This window comes from Lethenteron reissneri, chromosome 24 (genome assembly GCF_015708825.2).
Source record: "Lethenteron reissneri isolate LAM-NWPU_2019-01 chromosome 24, ASM1570882v1, whole genome shotgun sequence".
Lineage (NCBI taxonomy): Eukaryota > Metazoa > Chordata > Hyperoartia > Petromyzontiformes > Petromyzontidae > Lethenteron > Lethenteron reissneri.
The window spans coordinates 9581578-9600045 of NC_083802.1; the positions used below are offsets into that span (position 1 = coordinate 9581578).

The 18468-nt window shown below is 46.9% G+C and overlaps 1 protein-coding gene across 1 annotated transcript in view; it reads left to right on the top strand.

The window, feature by feature from the left end:
• LOC133346339 (cystathionine gamma-lyase-like) overlaps nucleotides 1-13322 on the top strand; it is a 16963-nt gene extending 3641 nt beyond the window's left edge. Inside the window, exons 2-12 of the mRNA XM_061557834.1 lie at nucleotides 6613-6694; nucleotides 7103-7198; nucleotides 8202-8311; nucleotides 8762-8893; nucleotides 9802-9859; nucleotides 10042-10119; nucleotides 10574-10726; nucleotides 11277-11398; nucleotides 11781-11833; nucleotides 12610-12748; nucleotides 13139-13322. Of these exons, the coding sequence (XP_061413818.1) occupies nucleotides 6613-6694; nucleotides 7103-7198; nucleotides 8202-8311; nucleotides 8762-8893; nucleotides 9802-9859; nucleotides 10042-10119; nucleotides 10574-10726; nucleotides 11277-11398; nucleotides 11781-11833; nucleotides 12610-12748; nucleotides 13139-13192 (1077 nt within the window). The 3' untranslated portion in view covers nucleotides 13193-13322. The remainder of the gene's footprint in view (nucleotides 1-6612; nucleotides 6695-7102; nucleotides 7199-8201; nucleotides 8312-8761; nucleotides 8894-9801; nucleotides 9860-10041; nucleotides 10120-10573; nucleotides 10727-11276; nucleotides 11399-11780; nucleotides 11834-12609; nucleotides 12749-13138) is intronic.
• The last annotated feature ends 5146 nt before the right edge of the window (nucleotides 13323-18468 follow it).

Genomic DNA, 18468 nt, shown 5'->3' on the forward strand with positions numbered 1-18468 from the left:
CACAGTGACTGTGCTTTTCTGTGTTTTATTCATGGACATTAATTATTAAAAGAACACAGTGTATACACTCAGCTGCTCCTGACGGGTTGTCCGACTTGACCGCCTGCATGTGAAATTGTAGTTTTTGCTCTCCATCAACATCAGCCATACGAAAGAAATAAGAAGAATTGTACTGGTTCTGCTTCACTAGCAGAATTCGGAGAGGTCGGGCCACTCTTTATGCATGACACTATCCATATAAATAATCATAACAGTTGCAGTAAAGTGTGCATCAACTTGGGACTATTTATCCTTTTGGGTTTTTAGTGCACGTTTGTGTTTGTGTGTGCAGTCGTTCATCTGTCTGCGTGTTTTTCTGTGTGAACATCTGTTTGTACTGCCGGTTTTCCGAGTAACACTGTTCTTGGGAATCTTACATCATATGCAAAATATTGTTATATCTTTATAGTTTCAGATACTTGTACCCTCACCATTAAAATGCAGTGTTTTCTAGCCTATTATTTATTTCATGGGCAGTTCCACGAATTAGGCAATCTCGCAGCTTCAAAATCACCCTAATTATCCATATTGAAAACAATTCTGAAGGTAATTACCTATAGTTTTAGGAAATATAGTTTATTTATGGGATATATTAATAGTTTTAAAAACGTACGCGAAATTGAATGCACCATCACCATTCCAGTGTGGATCGTAAAACGGTCAGTTTTGGTAATTCTGAAACCGCGGCATTAGATGAGTATTTATCCCTTCATCAAAAAAGGTAGACAAATTATTTCTCTCTGAATCACAGTCCTAATTGGTCAACACGCTACGCCACTTCGTGATTATACCGATGATTACTCGCATCTCTTTCAAAGTGTTCCAAATTTGTGTCCAAATTCATGGAACTGCTCTTTCTCTGGGTGTTGGCCTTTTCTCAGTTATGCCAGTGCTAAGCGGGCAGGTGTACGGAGCGAGTTTTTCTTGATAAAATTGTGTGTGGGTGTTTCCACTATAATTGATGTGTTTTGTGTGGTTATGAATAGGTAATTATTTCCTGCAATTATGCAAGGTGGACGAGTACATCTTGTGACATTGGGTGTTTGCATTATTATTCTATTTTGAGTTTGTGTAATTAAGTTATGAATGTGTTATTGTGCATACGTGCCGCATATGCGGCGTCTTTTATATGTTTTTACTTTATTATGTGTACAATTATAGTGTATTATCGTATTTCACGAGTGTTTATGTGTATAGGGAATGCTGAACAAGTGGTTTGAGCACTGCGTTACGAAGCTGCTTGCACGAGCTTTATTTCTAGCCAGGGCGAACATCAGTGGAGTGGCATCAGCAATTATCCTGGGTGCCTTCTTCACAAATCCACACTGACCAGCATTGTGAAGTATGGTTAAACAACCACTGTGACGAACATGGTGTGGGGAGACTTTCACCCAGCAGTGGATTGACAAAGGGTTGTGAAAATGTATACATGCGAATGCAAGGCAGTGATTACAGCAGTAGTGTGTCTATGTACTGCATATGCATGTATGAGTAATATGCGTGCCACAGCGCCATCCGTGTCCTAAGCCTGGCAGAATGACTGGCGTCTAACTCCTGCACACAAGCTAATTTCATCGCTCCATCTCCACGGTGAACGTGTTATCCGGCATGTTCCACCTTTGCCTGCCATTCCATCATTAGCCTCTACCGCCGGCCATCATCCTTTTAGCAATATCCTGGCCAGCTCTCGTAGTTAAGTGAGTAGTATAAAAATAGGTGTTATCCTTTTTGGCAATGAAAAAGTAAAACCTATTCTTATACTTAGATACTGGCAAGAAAGGTCCCATGCATAAGTGAGTAGTGTTTGTATATGTGTGTGTGTATGTACGAAAGCAGGGCTGCGAGTACAGCAGGAGTGGGTTGTGTTTACAATCCGTGTATGTATTATGTACGTACATGATACGTGCGTGTGCGTGCGTCACAATGCCATCTATGTCTCAAGCTTGGCAGTGAAATTTGGCACCACACAGCCACTCGCAGAGCTGAGCCAATGCATACAGCTGTCACAACTCGTATACACACAGTTCTGAACTACAGGCGACCGTTTGGCCCCTCGCCTTTCAGAGGTGCTCGCCACTGAATGCTTCCACTGTGGACTAAGGGCCTCAAGGTCCCTGTAATGCCCTGTCCTTTGCCAGTTTATTTTGGCAATTAATTATGTATCACCATTTTAAAATGTTTACAGGCTACAATAAAATTTACAGGCTACAGTCTTCTGCTGGTTGAAGTCCTCCCCATGCCGTGTCATCATGGGGGTTGGTTGACCATACTTTGCCACGCTGATCAGCGAAGGGGTGGGGGGCCAGGGCATTTCAGAAATTGCTCGCTAAGTTCAAGCTGCAGTGCGCTAACCACTGCACTACCCCTCCACTCAACATATACCAAAATATAGCCTACGTGTACCACTGCCTATGACTAAATCACCCAAAGCAACATGTTATATGATACCGCATATAAGAACAGCAGAGGGAAATGCAGAAACGTCCATTGTTGTGCTATACTTCTCCTATTTCTATGATGCCCATCTTCACCAACCCACACAGACCAGCATGAAGTATGGCCAAATACTCCCCACGACCCACGTGTAATGGAGAGGCCCTCATCCAGCAGCACATTCAAGATAGAGATGTACATATACACACGAATGCACAACGCAAGCCCAGCCAGTGATGGGGGAGGGGGGGGCATCGGCTTGTATAGCTCCAGCATGAGACACCACAAACTCAAAATGCTGCACCTGCCTCTGTTCGTCGTAATGATGCTAAACAACGACAAAGCATGTCAAAGCCTTTCTCAAGAGTAGCAAGCAAATGCTTCTCCTCTGTCATGACACTGTCACCTCTGTCCATGGTGCTGAACCCGCGGCCGTCTCACTCTGGCCTGGCTCTGCATTTATATCGGGACTCGCCCAACCAGGACTCGCCCAATCAGGATAGGTCTCCAATCATCCAAGTGTGCTCACTCAACTAATGGCTCAACAACCAATGGCGTGGCAATGGGTTTATTTTGTTGGCACCAGTTGAGTGCCCAAACAAAGATGCCATTGTTCAGTCCATTATTTGCTCATCATGAACGTTAAGCTCCCTTGATCCTCTTTCAAGAGAGATTTGCTTTCCCTCCTGTTGTACACTATAGTCCAAAGCCCCGATGACCAGGCATACAATCCCACATTGTGTACAGATGGTTTCCCCCCCCCCCCCCCCCCCCCCAGTGTGTGTGTGCATTTTATCACCAATCATAATATGTCCACTGCTGGATGAAGACCTCCCAAAGTCATCATCATTAAATCTTGACTTAAAGCTTTCGTGACTGCAGGAATTCATATTCTTTGGGTCTTTTGGTAAAGTCATATAGATAGGTTCAAAGAAAATAACAAAAAACTACGACGTTTCGATCGCAACACAAGCGGTCGTCATCAGGAAAAGGGGGTTAGCTTCTAAAGACAAACTGCTTATAAAGGTTTGAAATGGACGTAGCCCAAATGTCAGCAGCCAGTGCCAATGCAAGTGGTGGGCAGCGACCGCGGCGGTGGTGGGCTCTCCACCAATGAAAGGGCTTTACCGAAAGACCCAAAGAATAAAAAAATTAGCATGTCAGAATATAAAAATTTGCATGTCAGAATATAAAAATTAGCATGTCAATGCAAGATCGCTGAGCGTCCTCCATGGCGAGTGTGCCAAGGTGGCTATGTTAATGTGAGAGATTAGCATGTTAATGTGAGAGATTAGCATGTTAATGTGAGAGATTAGCATGTTAATGTGAGAGATTAGCATGTTAAGATCGTGAAGCAGCAGCAGCTTCGAGGATGGCGCGCGAGGTAGCGTGTTATTCAGAAATGTAATCTGTTAATGTAAAAAAAATCCGAGAGCTGAAATTAACAACTAACATCAGAAGGTGGTAGGATGGGAACATCACAGCCAGTTCAGACTTAAACTGGTTAATAACGTCCTTCCAATGATTGCTCAGTTTGTACCCAACTTCTCGGTTGAAATGGTGTCTGTGTCTAAATATATGGATGGCTTCATGAACGAATCTTTGTTGATAGCCAGTGGGTTTGCAAAGTACCTTCGTCTTAGAGAAAAAAAAATTTGAGCTCACCGCATTAAAACAATGATCAGCCACGGCCGAGGTATTGGCCCTACCGTGTTTCAGATCTGCCTTATGTTCACGAACACAGTCCGAGACATGTCATCATTGTCATCTCACAGTCTTGCAATGCTCATGCACACAAGCCGACTTCATGGTTCTACCTCCATGGTGGGCATCCTCTCGGGTGTGTTTCGACCTTTGAGTGGCAAAGTCATCATCATTAGTCTCAACTGACGGCCATCATTTCTTCCAAGTCAGGTATCCTGGCCAAGCTCACTTAACTTTTCCCAATGGTCAGTAGTGTTTGCATAATTTGTATATGTGTAATGCGAGCGCAAGCGGGGTTCGCTGCTGGCCTTTGGGCCAATCACATGGGCTGGGGTATTGGGGGGCGGAGCCAGTATGTGGGCGTATGTTAAGGTCCCTGCTCACCTCGGGTCCAATCGGAAGCGAGGTGAGTGGGGGCGGAACCTAGGGGCGGAGCCAGCAGGGCGCGATGGCGAGGCGAGATCTGGAAGGTTCGAAGGTACGTGGTGTGAGGGAGGAGACAGGTTCACGTGGCTAAGTCCGTTATTACATATGTGCGAGTACACGTTTCACGTTATTTTGATTTAACCAGGTGAGAATTCAAGAGGCCAGGATGGTTTCATTTGCAAGAGTGACTTGGGTATTCAGTCTGCCAGTAGGAGACGATATGATTGCAATGTATAATCTCAATTTAGTAATTTGCGAGTAATTTTCGAATTTGGACCCTGACGCCAGCAGACAATTACCTACTCTTGTGAATGGCGTCCACTGGTAACCTCTGCAACAAGCAGTTAACACGCTATCACTAGGCCACGTTACCGCCCATACAGCAGCAGTAGGTTGTGTGTATTTGTGTATAATTAGTGTCGGTGTGCAGTGGCGGTCCGTGTATTTTACACCTAGGCCTTCAGTGCTATCCTCCCGCAATTAAACTGCCTTCGAATAACCTCACCTTGACATTAGGGCTATAGGCTGTTGTCATTCGACGTAACCACCCCATATTCACAGTGACAGTAACCTTTATCGAGTGGAATAAAGTAATTTAACACGAGGCTCAACACCTATGGGAGTTAAAATACACTAATTGCAGAGACATGAATACATGGTGACTGAAACCATCAAGGATGTACCACTATTACGCAGTATGACAGGATGCTGCATCACAAATATACATCGCATAGCCCAAATCAATGTCATTACTAAAGGAACAAGAACAAACACAATAACCAGTCACATTTACTCATACGACCACCAAGCAAGCAAAAATGCCGTAAAACACAACACAATCAGGATTCAACAGGCTTCCCCACAAAATAAAATCTAAAGCACTACATCTAAAAATCTAAACGTCACAAAATAAAGTTTAAATAAGTCTTAGATGATGCTACGTTACGTGCTAGCTAATTTTACTTCAGTTAGCTAACTGGCTCTCCGATCATGCCACACCAAAAATGCTGACGTAGGCGGCTAGGCCAGCTAGAGGGCTCCGGCGTGTCAAAGGACACGCCCAACACGGCAAACTCGACATCTGATTGGTTAAAGAATACACCCAACACGGCAAACTCGACATCTGATTGGTTAAAGACATGGCAATCAACAACATCGTCCCCATTTGCTTCAACAGCAGAGGGGATTCACTAGAAATCTTGAAGGCCTCAGGGTAGATTTTTCACCCGGAGACAGCACAGGTGGAACATCTGATTGGATAAAACCTCTAATTTATGAGCTGCACTGGAAGCAGCACAACTGAGGGAGAGAGTAGCAATGAAATGACGTTAATAGACTGATGTGAACGAACTTTGTAAAATACATATAGCATTAATGAAAATATATACAAAATTAAAAAAATATTATTTTCTGATTCTGACAATCTCTAGGCCAGCAGAGAATGCCTTACTGGCTCTGACGGGGCCCGCCTTTGTAATAATAATAATGATGGTGTGTATATGTGTGTGTGGGGAGCAGTAATGTAGTGGTTAGCACACTGCACTGGCGACCCGATTTCGATTGCTTACAGACAACACCAGTGACGATTATCTAAACCGGTCCTGAGCCTCCCCTAGGTCGACTCGGCCTCACATGAGTACCTTCAGTGGTGTGGAAACATTGCCATTGGGCAGACAAAGGCCGTCGGGCATGGTACTGGTCACACACCCCATCGTGTACCGTGTCGGCCTTCATAGGTGCTCAAAACAGCACTTGCCAAAAAGTCAATTCAGGCGATAAGGGGGATTTTTGTCTTTGTGTGTGGTTCATACACTGCGCTAGATCGACTCGGGGTCAATTGAGTGGCGAGTGTGTCGTCCTGGCATCACCACCCCCTCGTGCATCACTTAAGCCTTATATGAGGTACTCGCTAACGGAACTTGCCCCAACAATCTGTAAGGCTACACGGGACATCCTTACATATGTATATAAACATTGTCTATGTGTGTGTGTGTACGTGTGTGTTTCCAGGGTTTTGAGTACAGCAGGAGTGGGAATCCCACCAGGAACTGCCTGGAGAAGGCCGTGGCCACCCTGGATGGCGCCAAATATGGCAAGAACCTCATTAATGAATATTCATAGTCAGTAATATAATTATCTAATGTATATTCGATGCATAATTAATATGTCCAGTGTCCCAGGTTCGATTTCCGTTCACGGCCAACACCAGTGACAATTATCTGAACTGGCCCTGGGCCTGCCCTAGGTCGACTCAGTCTCAAATGAGTACCTGGTTACGGTGTGTAAACATCGCCACTGGGGAGCCAAAGGCAGTCGGGTGTTGTGCTGGTCACCCACCCCCTCGTGTACCGTATTGGCCTTCATAGTTGCTCACTAACAGCACTTTCTACAAATGTCTGTTAAGGCTATAAGGGGGATCGTTGCCGTTGTATGTGCCTGTGAGTGTCCCTGTGTGTACATGTGTGCGTGTCTCCTCTGTGTCTCCTTGTGTGCGTCTCAGCTATGGCGTTCTCATCGGGCCTCGCCGCGACCGTGACAGTCACTCACCTCCTCAAGGCCGGCGACGGCGTCATCTGCATGGACGACGTTTACGGAGGTTGGGACCCTCGCCACACCTCGCCAAAGCCTCTTGATCGCTGACGCCGACTCATCACGATCATCACCTCCTCCTCATAACCATCACTTCCTCATCATCATCATCATTACCATCTCATCATCCGCCACCTTGATAACCCATCATCTCCACCTGACCATAACCGTAATCTCATGTTTTTCATATCTCATCCTCCTCACCACCACTTCCCAATTTCCATCACCTCACACTTCCCCATCATCTCCTTACTCATCACAATCACCACCTCTCCACTTCCTCCTCATCAGCACCTCGCATTTCAAATGACTCCACGTAAGCACAGGGTTCTCATTGAAGCTGGATAGATTTCTTCACTCACCTGTACACACGGGGCTGTGATCTCACCTGTGTTGTGTGTGTGAGTGAGTATATATCTATGCATGTGTCTGTATTGTTCTTGGCCCATTGTATGCCGTGCCGGCCTTCATAGGTGCTCGCTAACAGCACTTGCCCCAACAGTCTGTTCAGGCTATATGGGGGATTTTTCTCTTTGTCACTATTGTGTGTGTGTCTGTGTGTGTGTCTGTGTGTGTGTTTGTGGATGAGTTGTGTGGGGGGTTCACACATTGCGCTACAAACCTCACCACGGTTAACTGTGGTGGCAAATATCTGAACCAGTCCTGGGCCTTAGGTAGGTCAACTCAACCTTAAGATTAGCACTGGGGAGACAAAGGCGGCTGGGTGTTGTGCCGACGAGACCCTCCCTCGTGTGCTGTGCGGACCTTCGTAGGTGATCGCGAAGAGCACTTGCCCAAGTAATCTGCTCAAGGCTATTTATGTGGCTCTTTATCTTTGTTTTGTCTTTGTTTTATACTGCATGTGCCTGTGTGTGCAAGTGGATACTTGTGTGTCTATGTATGTGTCTGTATCTGTGTGTTTGCATATGCAAGTGTGTATGTGTGTGCGTCTGTGTTTTGTCTTTTGTGTGTTGTTGTGTCTATGTATCTGTGTGTATCGTGCGGCACAGGTACGAACAGGTATTACAGGCAAGTTGCCGCTAACCTGGGCATCCAAGTGTCTTTTGTCGACTGCTCTGACCTCACGGCTTTGGAGGCGGCGATCAAACCCAATACACGGGTATGTGAGCGCACACAGTGTACAGGTGTATGAGCCAGTGTGGGTGATCAGGTGTGCGAGTGAGCAGGTGTGTGGATGAGCGTGTGTGGGCGAGTGTCTGTGTGAGCAGGTGTATATGTAGCCCCATTAACCCCTTACTCAATGTGCTGTGTGTGTATTGGTAGGGAGCAGTAGTGTATTGGTTCGCGCACTGCTCTACGAACCCGACCACCCAAGTTCGATTCCCGCTGGCAGCCAACATTGGTCATGAATAGTTGAACCAGTCCTGGGCTAAATGAGTACCTGGTGCGATGTGTAGAAATCAGCATTGGGGCGACAAGGCCGTTCGGGCGTGGTGCTGACCATTTTACCCCCTCGTGTGCCTCGCCGGCTTCATAGGTGCTCGCTAACAGCAGCTGCCCACCTCAAGTCTGTTAAGACTAATGGGAGGATCTTTGTCTTTGTGTGTAGATGGTATGGGTGGAGAGCCCCACCAACCCCTTGCTCAAGGTGCTCGACATCCGTGCCTGCGCTGATGTCGTCCATGCCAAGGGTGACATCCTCCTCGTCGTTGACAACACCTTCATGTCGGCCTACTTCCAGGTGAGTGTGTGTCCCCGTCTCTCTGTGTCTCCCCAGTGTCTGTGACCCTTTGTCCCCAGCGTCTGTGTCCCTCTGTCCCCGTGTCTGTCTCTCTGTGTCTCCCCAGTGTCTGTGTCCCTCTGTCCCCGTGTCTGTCTCTCTGTGTCTCCCCAGTGTCTGTGTCCCTCTGTCCCCGTGTCTGTCTCTCTGTGTCTCCCCAGTGTCTGTGTCCCTTTGTCCCCGTGTCTGTCTCTCTGTGTCTCCCCAGTGTCTGTGTCCCTCTGTCCCCGTGTCTGTGTCTCTGACTGTCTGTGTCTCCCCAGTGTTGTGTCTCCTTGTGTCTTTTGTGTTCCCATCTCCACGTTTCTCTCTCCCCACACGTCAGGGTGGTGTGTGCTTATGTCTCATCACAGAGTTCCCACGTCTACGTGTTTCTATATTTCTCTCTGTGTCCTCAAGTCGGTGTGTCTCCTTCTTGGTCCGTATCATTGTGCATCCGTGTCCCTGTGTCTCTGACTGGCGCTCTGGGCTCCGTGCCTCTATGTCTGTCTGTCCTCAAGTCTTTGTCTTTGCCCCAAGTGGCCCGTGCTTTTGTGTGTCCACGCTTATTTCTCATTATATATTTGCCTTTGCCTGGGACTTTGTGTATGTGATTGTGTCCCCAAGTCTCTGTATCTCTTCTCTCCATGTCTCCTTGGCTCATTGTAGCACTCATTGGCTCCATGTCTGTGTGGCCCCATGTGAATTGCATCTCTGTTCATGTGACATTTGTCTTCATATCCTAAATTCTTCGCATACCTGTGCCGTACACATTATCTTTTCTGTGTGTCCTTGTGTTGATGTGTGACGTATTCCTGTGTCTACTTGCCACTGTCCCTTTGCCCACATGTGTCCCAGCGACGTGTCCCCGTGTCTCTGTGTGTCTGCAGCGCCCCCTGTCGCTGGGTGCTGACCTCTGCATGTACTCCGCCACCAAGTACATGAACGGTGAGAAATGCACGCAGCAGCACATCCCACAGAGCCATGCCACCTTGCACTCTCTTGCATTGGCGCGCGGTGATGGTGTTCATGGTGACGTCACACTGACGTGGAGAAGTTGTTGATATGACGGTCATGTGGTGATGTTGATGGCGTCTGACTTTGATGTCGCCGGTGTTGATGTGGTTCAGGTCACAGTGATGTGGTGATGGGCCTCGTCTCTCTCAATAGAGACGATGTGTTTGAGAAACTCAAGTTTCTGCAGAATGGTACGTGAGCAGCACCTCGTGTCCCTGCCTCCATGTCTTTCTGTCTCCTTGTGTCTCTGTCCACGTCTCTCCGTCTTTCTCTCCCCATGTCTCCACCCGTAGAAGTAGTGTCCTTCCCCCTTGTCTGTGTGTTCTCATGTCCCTATGTCGTCATGCATTCTGTGTGTCCTCGCAGCGTGTTTCCATGTATCCCCGTGTATTTTTGTTTGCGCCTCTCTTCATTTCCTTACATCTCCACATCCCCATGTCTCTGAGTTTCCCCTGTTCCTATCCTAAGATGTGTATCCAACCTCACCGTGTGTCCTTGTGTGTGTGTGTGTGTTCCCTGTGTGTCTCACTATTTATATCCGCGTCACAAAGAGTGTCTCCACATCTCGACGTGTATCCCCGTTGTCTCACCAAGTATCTCCTATGTCTCTCTGTGTGCGTCTGCTTGTCCCCCGTGCATCTCCAGCTGTGGGTGCCGTGCCGTCCCCCTTTGACTGCTTCCTCGTGTCTCGGGGGCTCAAGACGCTGCCCGTGCGCATGAAGCAGCATTTCCACTCGGCAAAGGCGGTCGCCATCTTCCTGGAGCAGGATCCCCGCGTCACCAGGGTCCTATACCCGGGTACGCGCACATCCACTACGACAAAGACAAAGATCCTCCGTTTAGTCTTTAACAGGGGCAAGTGGTGTTAGCGAGCACCTATGAAGTCCGCAACGGTACACAAGAGGGTGGGTGGCCAACACTACGCCCGACCGCCTTTGTCTTTCTCATGCCGATGTTTACACACCGCACCAGGTATACTCATTTGAGGCTGAGTCGACCTAGGGGGAGGCCCATGACCGGTTCAGATATTCGTCACTGGTGTTGACAGTGAGCGGGAATCGAACCTGGGTCGCCAGGTTCGTAGCGCAGCGCGCTAACCGTTACCCTACCGCTCTCCACACGGGGACACACACAGGGACACACGGGTCATGTACCCGGGTACACAAAAGTGCAGGGACACAGAGCCGCAGGGAAATGCGCATACAAGAATATGCACACACAGGCGAGCACATCGGTGACACGGATACCCGTGGGGAGAAGGAGACACGAGGAGCTATGAAGGAGATGCGCGGATACGCCCTTGAGTAATGGCTGCCGTCCCCGTGTCTGTTTGTCCTTGTGTCTCCAGGCCTCCCGTCTCACCCGCAGTACGAAGTGTCACTGAAACAGACGAGCGGTGCCTCGGGGATGGTGACGTTCTACATCCGAGGGGGCCTGAAGGAGTCGAAGACATTCCTGAGTAGCCTCAAGGTAAGAAACAGGAATTGGTGGAAGACACTGGGAAAGACGCAGAGATGTGGGGAGAGGTGAAGAGAGGTGAAGAAGAAGACACAGGTGGATTCTGCGGGAGGTGAAGAGAGACACAGGAGAGGTGAAAGGTGACAGAAGCATAACTGGTGACATGGGAAGGGATGGGAAGATATGACAAGGGGAGGCAGATACGATGACATGGAGACATGTGGTGAACTGTGGAAACGATGGGACACGAAGACATGGGGAGGCACGGAGAGGTGAATGGAGATATGGAGCGACACAGGGAGGCATGGGGAGACTTTAGGACAGGACACATGATGAGTCTTTTGTTGCAGTGTGATGTAGCCATGTGCAACCCGTGTGTTCCCGTGTATCCCAGGTATTCACTCTGGCTGAGAGTCTGGGTGGATACGAGAGCCTGGCAGAACACCCGTGAGTGCAACAACCACACCAATAACAACAACTCCCACATTTACCATAACCACCACGCAACCAGTACTACAATCGTTATCAATCACGACCACAACACAAACACCAAAACTGCAACAACCCGCACAGCAGCCACAACGCCACTGCAGTGACAACCATTACAATAACAATGTCCCTTATTTACCACGGAAAATCTCGGCACTGAGTCTCAAGAATCTCTATGCATGAGCGTCCTGAACTGGGATGTTTAAGTCAATTCTGTTCACGAGAGTTTGGCTCGTGTCGGCCAAGTGTATGTGCGATCAGGTAACACTCGAAGTTCCGCACAGATTGACTTAGGAATCTCCTGCTGTGCTTCTGTGTGTGTTTAGTAGTTGTGGTGGTTCTTGTTTAGTGGTTGCGTGGTCGCTGTTGTGTGGTTGTTGCTTGTTTGGGGCTGTGATTGCTGTTAAGTTATGGTCGTTATGAGTATTTTTTGTTAAGTTGCTTTTGTTGCGTGTTTTGTTGTTTAATTGTCTTTGGTTGTTGTTGTTTATTAGTTGTCGTCATTATTTTCTTGTCTGTGGTTGTGTTTGTGGTTGTTCAGTTGTGTCCGATTGCTGTGCTGTTTTTATGGTAGTGATTGTGTATTTTTTTTGGTTGTTGTTTAGTTATTTGGTGATTGTATCGTTGTAATTCTTGCTCTGAGTGATTGTTATTTACTTCATGCTGCAGTTGTTGTTTCGTTATTGATAAGTCATGGATGTGGCTGTTGCTTAGTTGTTGTCATTGTTGTGCAGGGCCCTCATGACCCACGCGTCTGTCCCCGATGACGTGCGTGCAACTCTGGGAATCTCGGACGCGCTGATCCGTCTATCCGTGGGGCTCGAAGAGACGGAAGACTTGATTGCGGACATTGACATGGGACTGAGACTCGCGGTGAGACATGAGTACAACCGCCACTACACAGACTATTACCATTACAAGATACACACAGTGCAACGACCAGTATACTATAACATCTAAATACTACAACCATCAAATACAAATATTACAACCACCACCATCAGTCACCTCTGTCACCACCATCAGTGTGGTTGATGAGATTGCTAGGATTGATTGTTGGTACTGTGGTAATTATGTTGTTGTGGTTGTTGATCAAGTGTTATTATTTTGGTTGCTTTTTCTAGTTGATGACGTTTCTTGCTGTGCCTGTGGTTGTCGACGTGAATGCTGTTGTGGTTGCCGTGCTTTGCGGTTGTTGATGTGGTTGATTCGTAGCTCTGATTGGAGTGGCTGTTGTTGATGGGGTTTTTGTTGTGGTTGCAGTGTCCGGACATCCCCGTGCCACCGTACAGCACCAACAAGACATCATCTCATTAACGTCTACCTCGTTACAATGACCTCATTAACTTGACCTTGTTAGGAGCCCGTCCACTAAAACTGTTGTGAGTTTGAGTCGAGGCTGTGAATGTAACATACAAATAAACATGACAATGGCTTCCAAAGCAAAGACCGAGCACTTGTGCATGTGTGCACACACGCGTGCATATGTAGTGAGCCCAAAGACGAGGGAGAGCCGGTACTTGAGGCAACAGTTTATTTAACAAATTACTCAACGCAAGGTCCCTACTATGAAGGGCAACGGCCCCCTACACCTGCTACCTGGGGAGGTATGGCCCCAGGGCTATCGTGCCTCCTGACACTGTGACCCACTCTACACTCAGCCCTCCGGCTAGGGGCCCTAGGGGAGGCTATCCTGACCGACCCAGCCAAGGTCCTCGGGTCCTGGCCACTGGCCCACTCAGTCCCGGCCCTGACAAGGAAGTCGGGTCTGGGGGTACCCAGGGTCCGACCACTGTCCCACCTCAGTTCCGGCCCTTAGAAGGACAGCGGGTCTGGAGGTCCCAGGGTCCTACTTTAAGCCCGGTCTTCTGTCTTCGGCTTGAGGACGGCTGCCGAACCCGTTCAGGGGTCCGGCTTTTATACACCTCCTCGGGTCTCTCTGCCTCTGGCCACGCCTCCCTTCCAGAGTGTTCCAGGGGATCCTAGAATATTCCCCCAGCCCCCCTCTTGGGGTCTGGGGGACCTCGGTGGCCCACATATCACCCCCTACTGACGTATGCCCGCTAGTGCAGGTAAGTACACCGTGTGTTCATGGCGTTACACATACATACACAATCACGCAAATATCCTTAACAGACTGTTGGAGCAAGTGCTGTCAGCGAATGCCTATCGAGGCCAACACGGTGCACATGAGGCTGGTATGGCTTACACTACACTCGGCTGTCTTTGTCTCTCTAGTGCTCATGCATGCACACTGCGCCAGGTACTTCTTTATGGCGGAGTCGACCTAGGGGAGCCCCAGGACCATTTCAGATATTCATCACTGATCTTGGCCGTGTGCAGGAATCGAACTCTGATCGCTGGGTTCATAGCGCTGAGCAATAACCACGATGTTATCGCTTCTCACACGCATGGACAGAATACGTAACGCACATGCACACAGACATGCGGTTACAATGTACAGGATCACACGTGGACTCGTGTACACGTGTCAAGTTTATTCCATTAAGCAGGTGAGAACGTGCATGTACAAATACACACACACACTAATGTTTATACACTAGATATGGATTAACGCTGACATGCACAAATAGTCCTCATTTAGCCTTATATTCTGTTGGGATAAGATCTATTGGAGAATGAAACCAAGTTGAGGCTCGAGAAGGCATCAGATACCACCTGCTACTGGTGTCATGAGGCACGTTCCCACCACCGCCTGGTAAGGTTGAGGCCAGCACTTTAAATAAATGTTAGCCAACCTGGAGCATTATTAACTCGGCTAATGATGCAACGTATGTATGTTGAACTTCTTTCGTAGCCAACCGTGGGAATCGGAGATGCGGGAAACGCACAAATATCAAACTCAACATCTGTTAATCCACCAAATTTGACGGATCAGTTTGGCAGTTTTTTTTCCAGCCCGCATTCCCCCACACGATCGATGTTGTTGATAGGACCTTCGTCTCTCAACTTTACAGTGTTAAAACAGGAAGTGTGCCATGCTCGCTGAAACGTTCCCCAACAGCTTAGAGCGTGATGCCTTCTGGCATATTTTCATGGAGTTTTCATGACCCGTGTGGTAGAGAAGGATTTGAGTACGTTGGACGGCAGTGTGGCGTCGTGGTAACGCCTGTGGATCCACAGCAAGAAGGACCTGTGAGTTAAAGTCGGGCCCATTTCTCTGCGGAGTTTGTGCATTTTCCCTAGATGTTTTCTCGTGCCTGCTTACTGCTGCCAATTACTCATTTGGCACCACTGCCAGGGATGAATAAAAAAGGCCTTTAGTTCGGATTTGATTAATACGATGGAGTCCATTTGTCGGATATGTCGGGTTCAAGTTCATTTATTAGGTATAGCCCTGTGAGCCATTCGGCTCTTGAATCGGGTGCAACCGCAACAAACAAAAAACAAAAACATGAACAAAAAACATCTTAAAGTTAATATTTGACTAAGTGTGGCATGGGAGGGTATCCCATAGTTCTAACGATAGGAAGGCTCGTGGCAGGCTTGTGCTGAATGAACTCAATTTGAATATGGTTGAAAAACATTGTATTCGTACTTGAAGATAACGCACGTGGGGGGGGGGGGGGGGGACACAGAGCGTGTGAGGTAATAACGTATATTGAGTTATGGCCATCATGAGTAGCAACAGCATTGCCATCAGGAGGATCATCATCAGTGGCAGCAACGGCACGTCATCAGCAGTGACATCGGCACCATCGACAACAGCGGAACCATCGGCATCATCAGCAGAAACAACAGCAGCAACAGAAGCATTATCTTTCGATTTAAAGCTTTCGTGACTGCAGGGATTCATCTTCTTGGTTTCGGTAAAGTCACGTAGAAGGGAAATAATAAAATTATAAAAATAAAACATAATAAAATACAATTCTCACGACGTTTCGGCCACAACGCAAGCAGCCGTCCTCAGGTGAAGAACAGGTCTGTCGGAAAGACAGCGTCCGAATGAACACCACCAAGCTTGGCAGCGTATATTTAAGCAGAAGCATTATCGTCAACAGCGGCATAATGCACGGGCATATTATGACTTTGAAACCCCCCGCCCACCTCCTATGTATTCCACAAGTAATGACTAATCCCATATCTTCTACGTGACTTTACCGAAAGAACCAAGAAGAAGCGGCAGCAGTCTTCATCATCACCGCCGCCCGCTCTCATTGTGCACAGAACACCATTCTCTGTCGGTAGATAAGGTATTTGGTGTGCTATGCAGAAGGGCAAATTAGCCGAAACGTCGCCCTTTGTACGCATTTGACCCTATTTCAGGCGGCGTTATTGACGACTGCGTTGTTGTGTTGCATCGGTAGAGGTCGCTATGATCGCAGGGTGCGCAGATCGGCGTGTGGAGAGGGCACGAGTGACTCGGAGTGAGGACGGACGAACGGCGTCGTGGCCCAGGGCTGGCACGTGCCAGACGGCGGAACTTGAAGCTGTGCACAAAGATTACTCTGCGGGTTGTTCAGCTTGCCGATTAAACAGAACGCACTTCGCATGAAATGCACAAAAACACCGGTTTGCCATCGCACGAAACAATTGTTAACGTAGATGGTACAAATATTGATTTAAAGCTTTCGTGACTACCGAAAGAACCAAGAATATGAATCCCTGCAAAGTCACGTAGAAGGGATATAATAAAATAATATAAATATCAAACGTCGTGAGAATTTTTATTGTTTTATATTAATATTATTTTATTATTTCCCTTCGACGTGACTTTACCGAAAGAACCAAGAATATGTAGATGGTACAAATAACATAAAAATATCGATATCACGTTGCTAATCTTTTCACTGAAAGATGCGTGATATCGACAAACTTCAACACACCTTAGGACAGGCATTTCAATTGCTGGTGAACTGCGCAAGGATTCTTATCTCTGAAGATGTGGATTCTCACCCTAAGAGCTCATGTAGAAACAGCGTCATCGAGCAGAACACGGAGACACTCGGGGAAATATGTAAACGTTTTTTGTTTATTGGTCCAGACGTTTTGATGTTATGCGGCAAACCGGTAACCGTTTATTTTCCATGGGGTTACCAATAATGCAAATAAACCCCACTTTTAACAACCCTATTGGACACCATCGCCTAACCAGTGATGAAACACCATCACTTAATTACACAGCAAATCAACACATTTGTCAACTACACCGACCTGTAAAGGAAAACATAATATAGGTGACTTTTCAGAAATAACCATTCTTCATATAGCACATATAGCACATACATCGACATGCCAGAGAGACGGAGTGAATAATTACAGTTGGAGATCGCACTCTATCACATGGGGCCTCTGAGAATTAATGTGCGAACTTAATTTGGAGCTTTCGTGACTGCTATTATTTAATGTATTATTTACTCTTTATACGTGACTTTACCGAAAGAATCGAATAATAAATTTCGATTTAAAGCTTTCGTGACTGCAGGGATTCATCTTCTTGGTTCTTTCGGTAAAGTCACGTAGAAGGGAAATAATAAAATAATAAAAATAAAACATACTAAAATAAGTCTCACGATGTTCACCTGAGGACGACTGCTTGCGTTGTGGCCGAAACGTCGTGACAATTATTTGATTATGTTTTATTTTTATTATTTTATTATTTCCCTTCTACGTGATTTTACCGAAAGAACCAAGAAGATGAATCAAATAATAAGTCACGTGTGGTTTGGGAGTTAAATGTTTTAAAATATATAATCAGATTCCCAGTTTGTTTTATTGGCATACGAATCGTTACCAAACAGTGGCTATTGATTAACAAACCCTTCAAAAATCATAATGCATTACGACACAAAATCATGTACATTAAAAGTAAAGTATTAGAATGTTGCTGGTACACATTAAATTGTTAATCATTTGTAACGGAACACTTTTATTGAACAAACAGGGTAGCCTCGTCAGTGTATTGGAAAACACTACGCCTACATTAAAGAACTAATGGCTGACTCGTCGTTCAATATTGTGGCTTTTACATGTTTTCCTTTCTTAACTTTTATTAATTTATACATTATATATGCGTTACTTTGGCGTTTAAAGGTTAGTGTGACCTCGCAACATTGGTTAACAAAAACAATATGCGAATCTGTCGACCTCTTCAAAAAAATTCCCGGCGTTTGCATGGGGAAAAAAACGCGTTTGAACCGCCTTCTCCTCACTGCAAGTCCGCGATTATGAGGTTATGCATGTTGAACTTACTTCCCACCGTACGTAAGCCAACCGTGCTAATCGGAGGTGCGGGCCGGACTGCCCAGGTGGCCATCGCCAGACGATTGTAATCAACCACCCGTGATTAAAACAGAGTTCTTTCAAGTGGAGCGTGTTAATGGTCTCAGCCCGATCACTGGTCACACTGGATTAGTGGATCGAACAAATGTTGTTAAACTCTCTTCCCGTGGGCGTCGAGGAGGTGCCATATCCTGGCTTGTCAGGAGAAGGCAGTACAGCAAATGGGCGAATCTCAATCTGGTATTATCTGTTTAACACGGAGGCTTTCGCGACCAATATTATTCTTAATCAACGTTTTTGGGTTTAGATCGCGTTATTTATAAATGTGTCGTAACCCTCCACCACCCGAC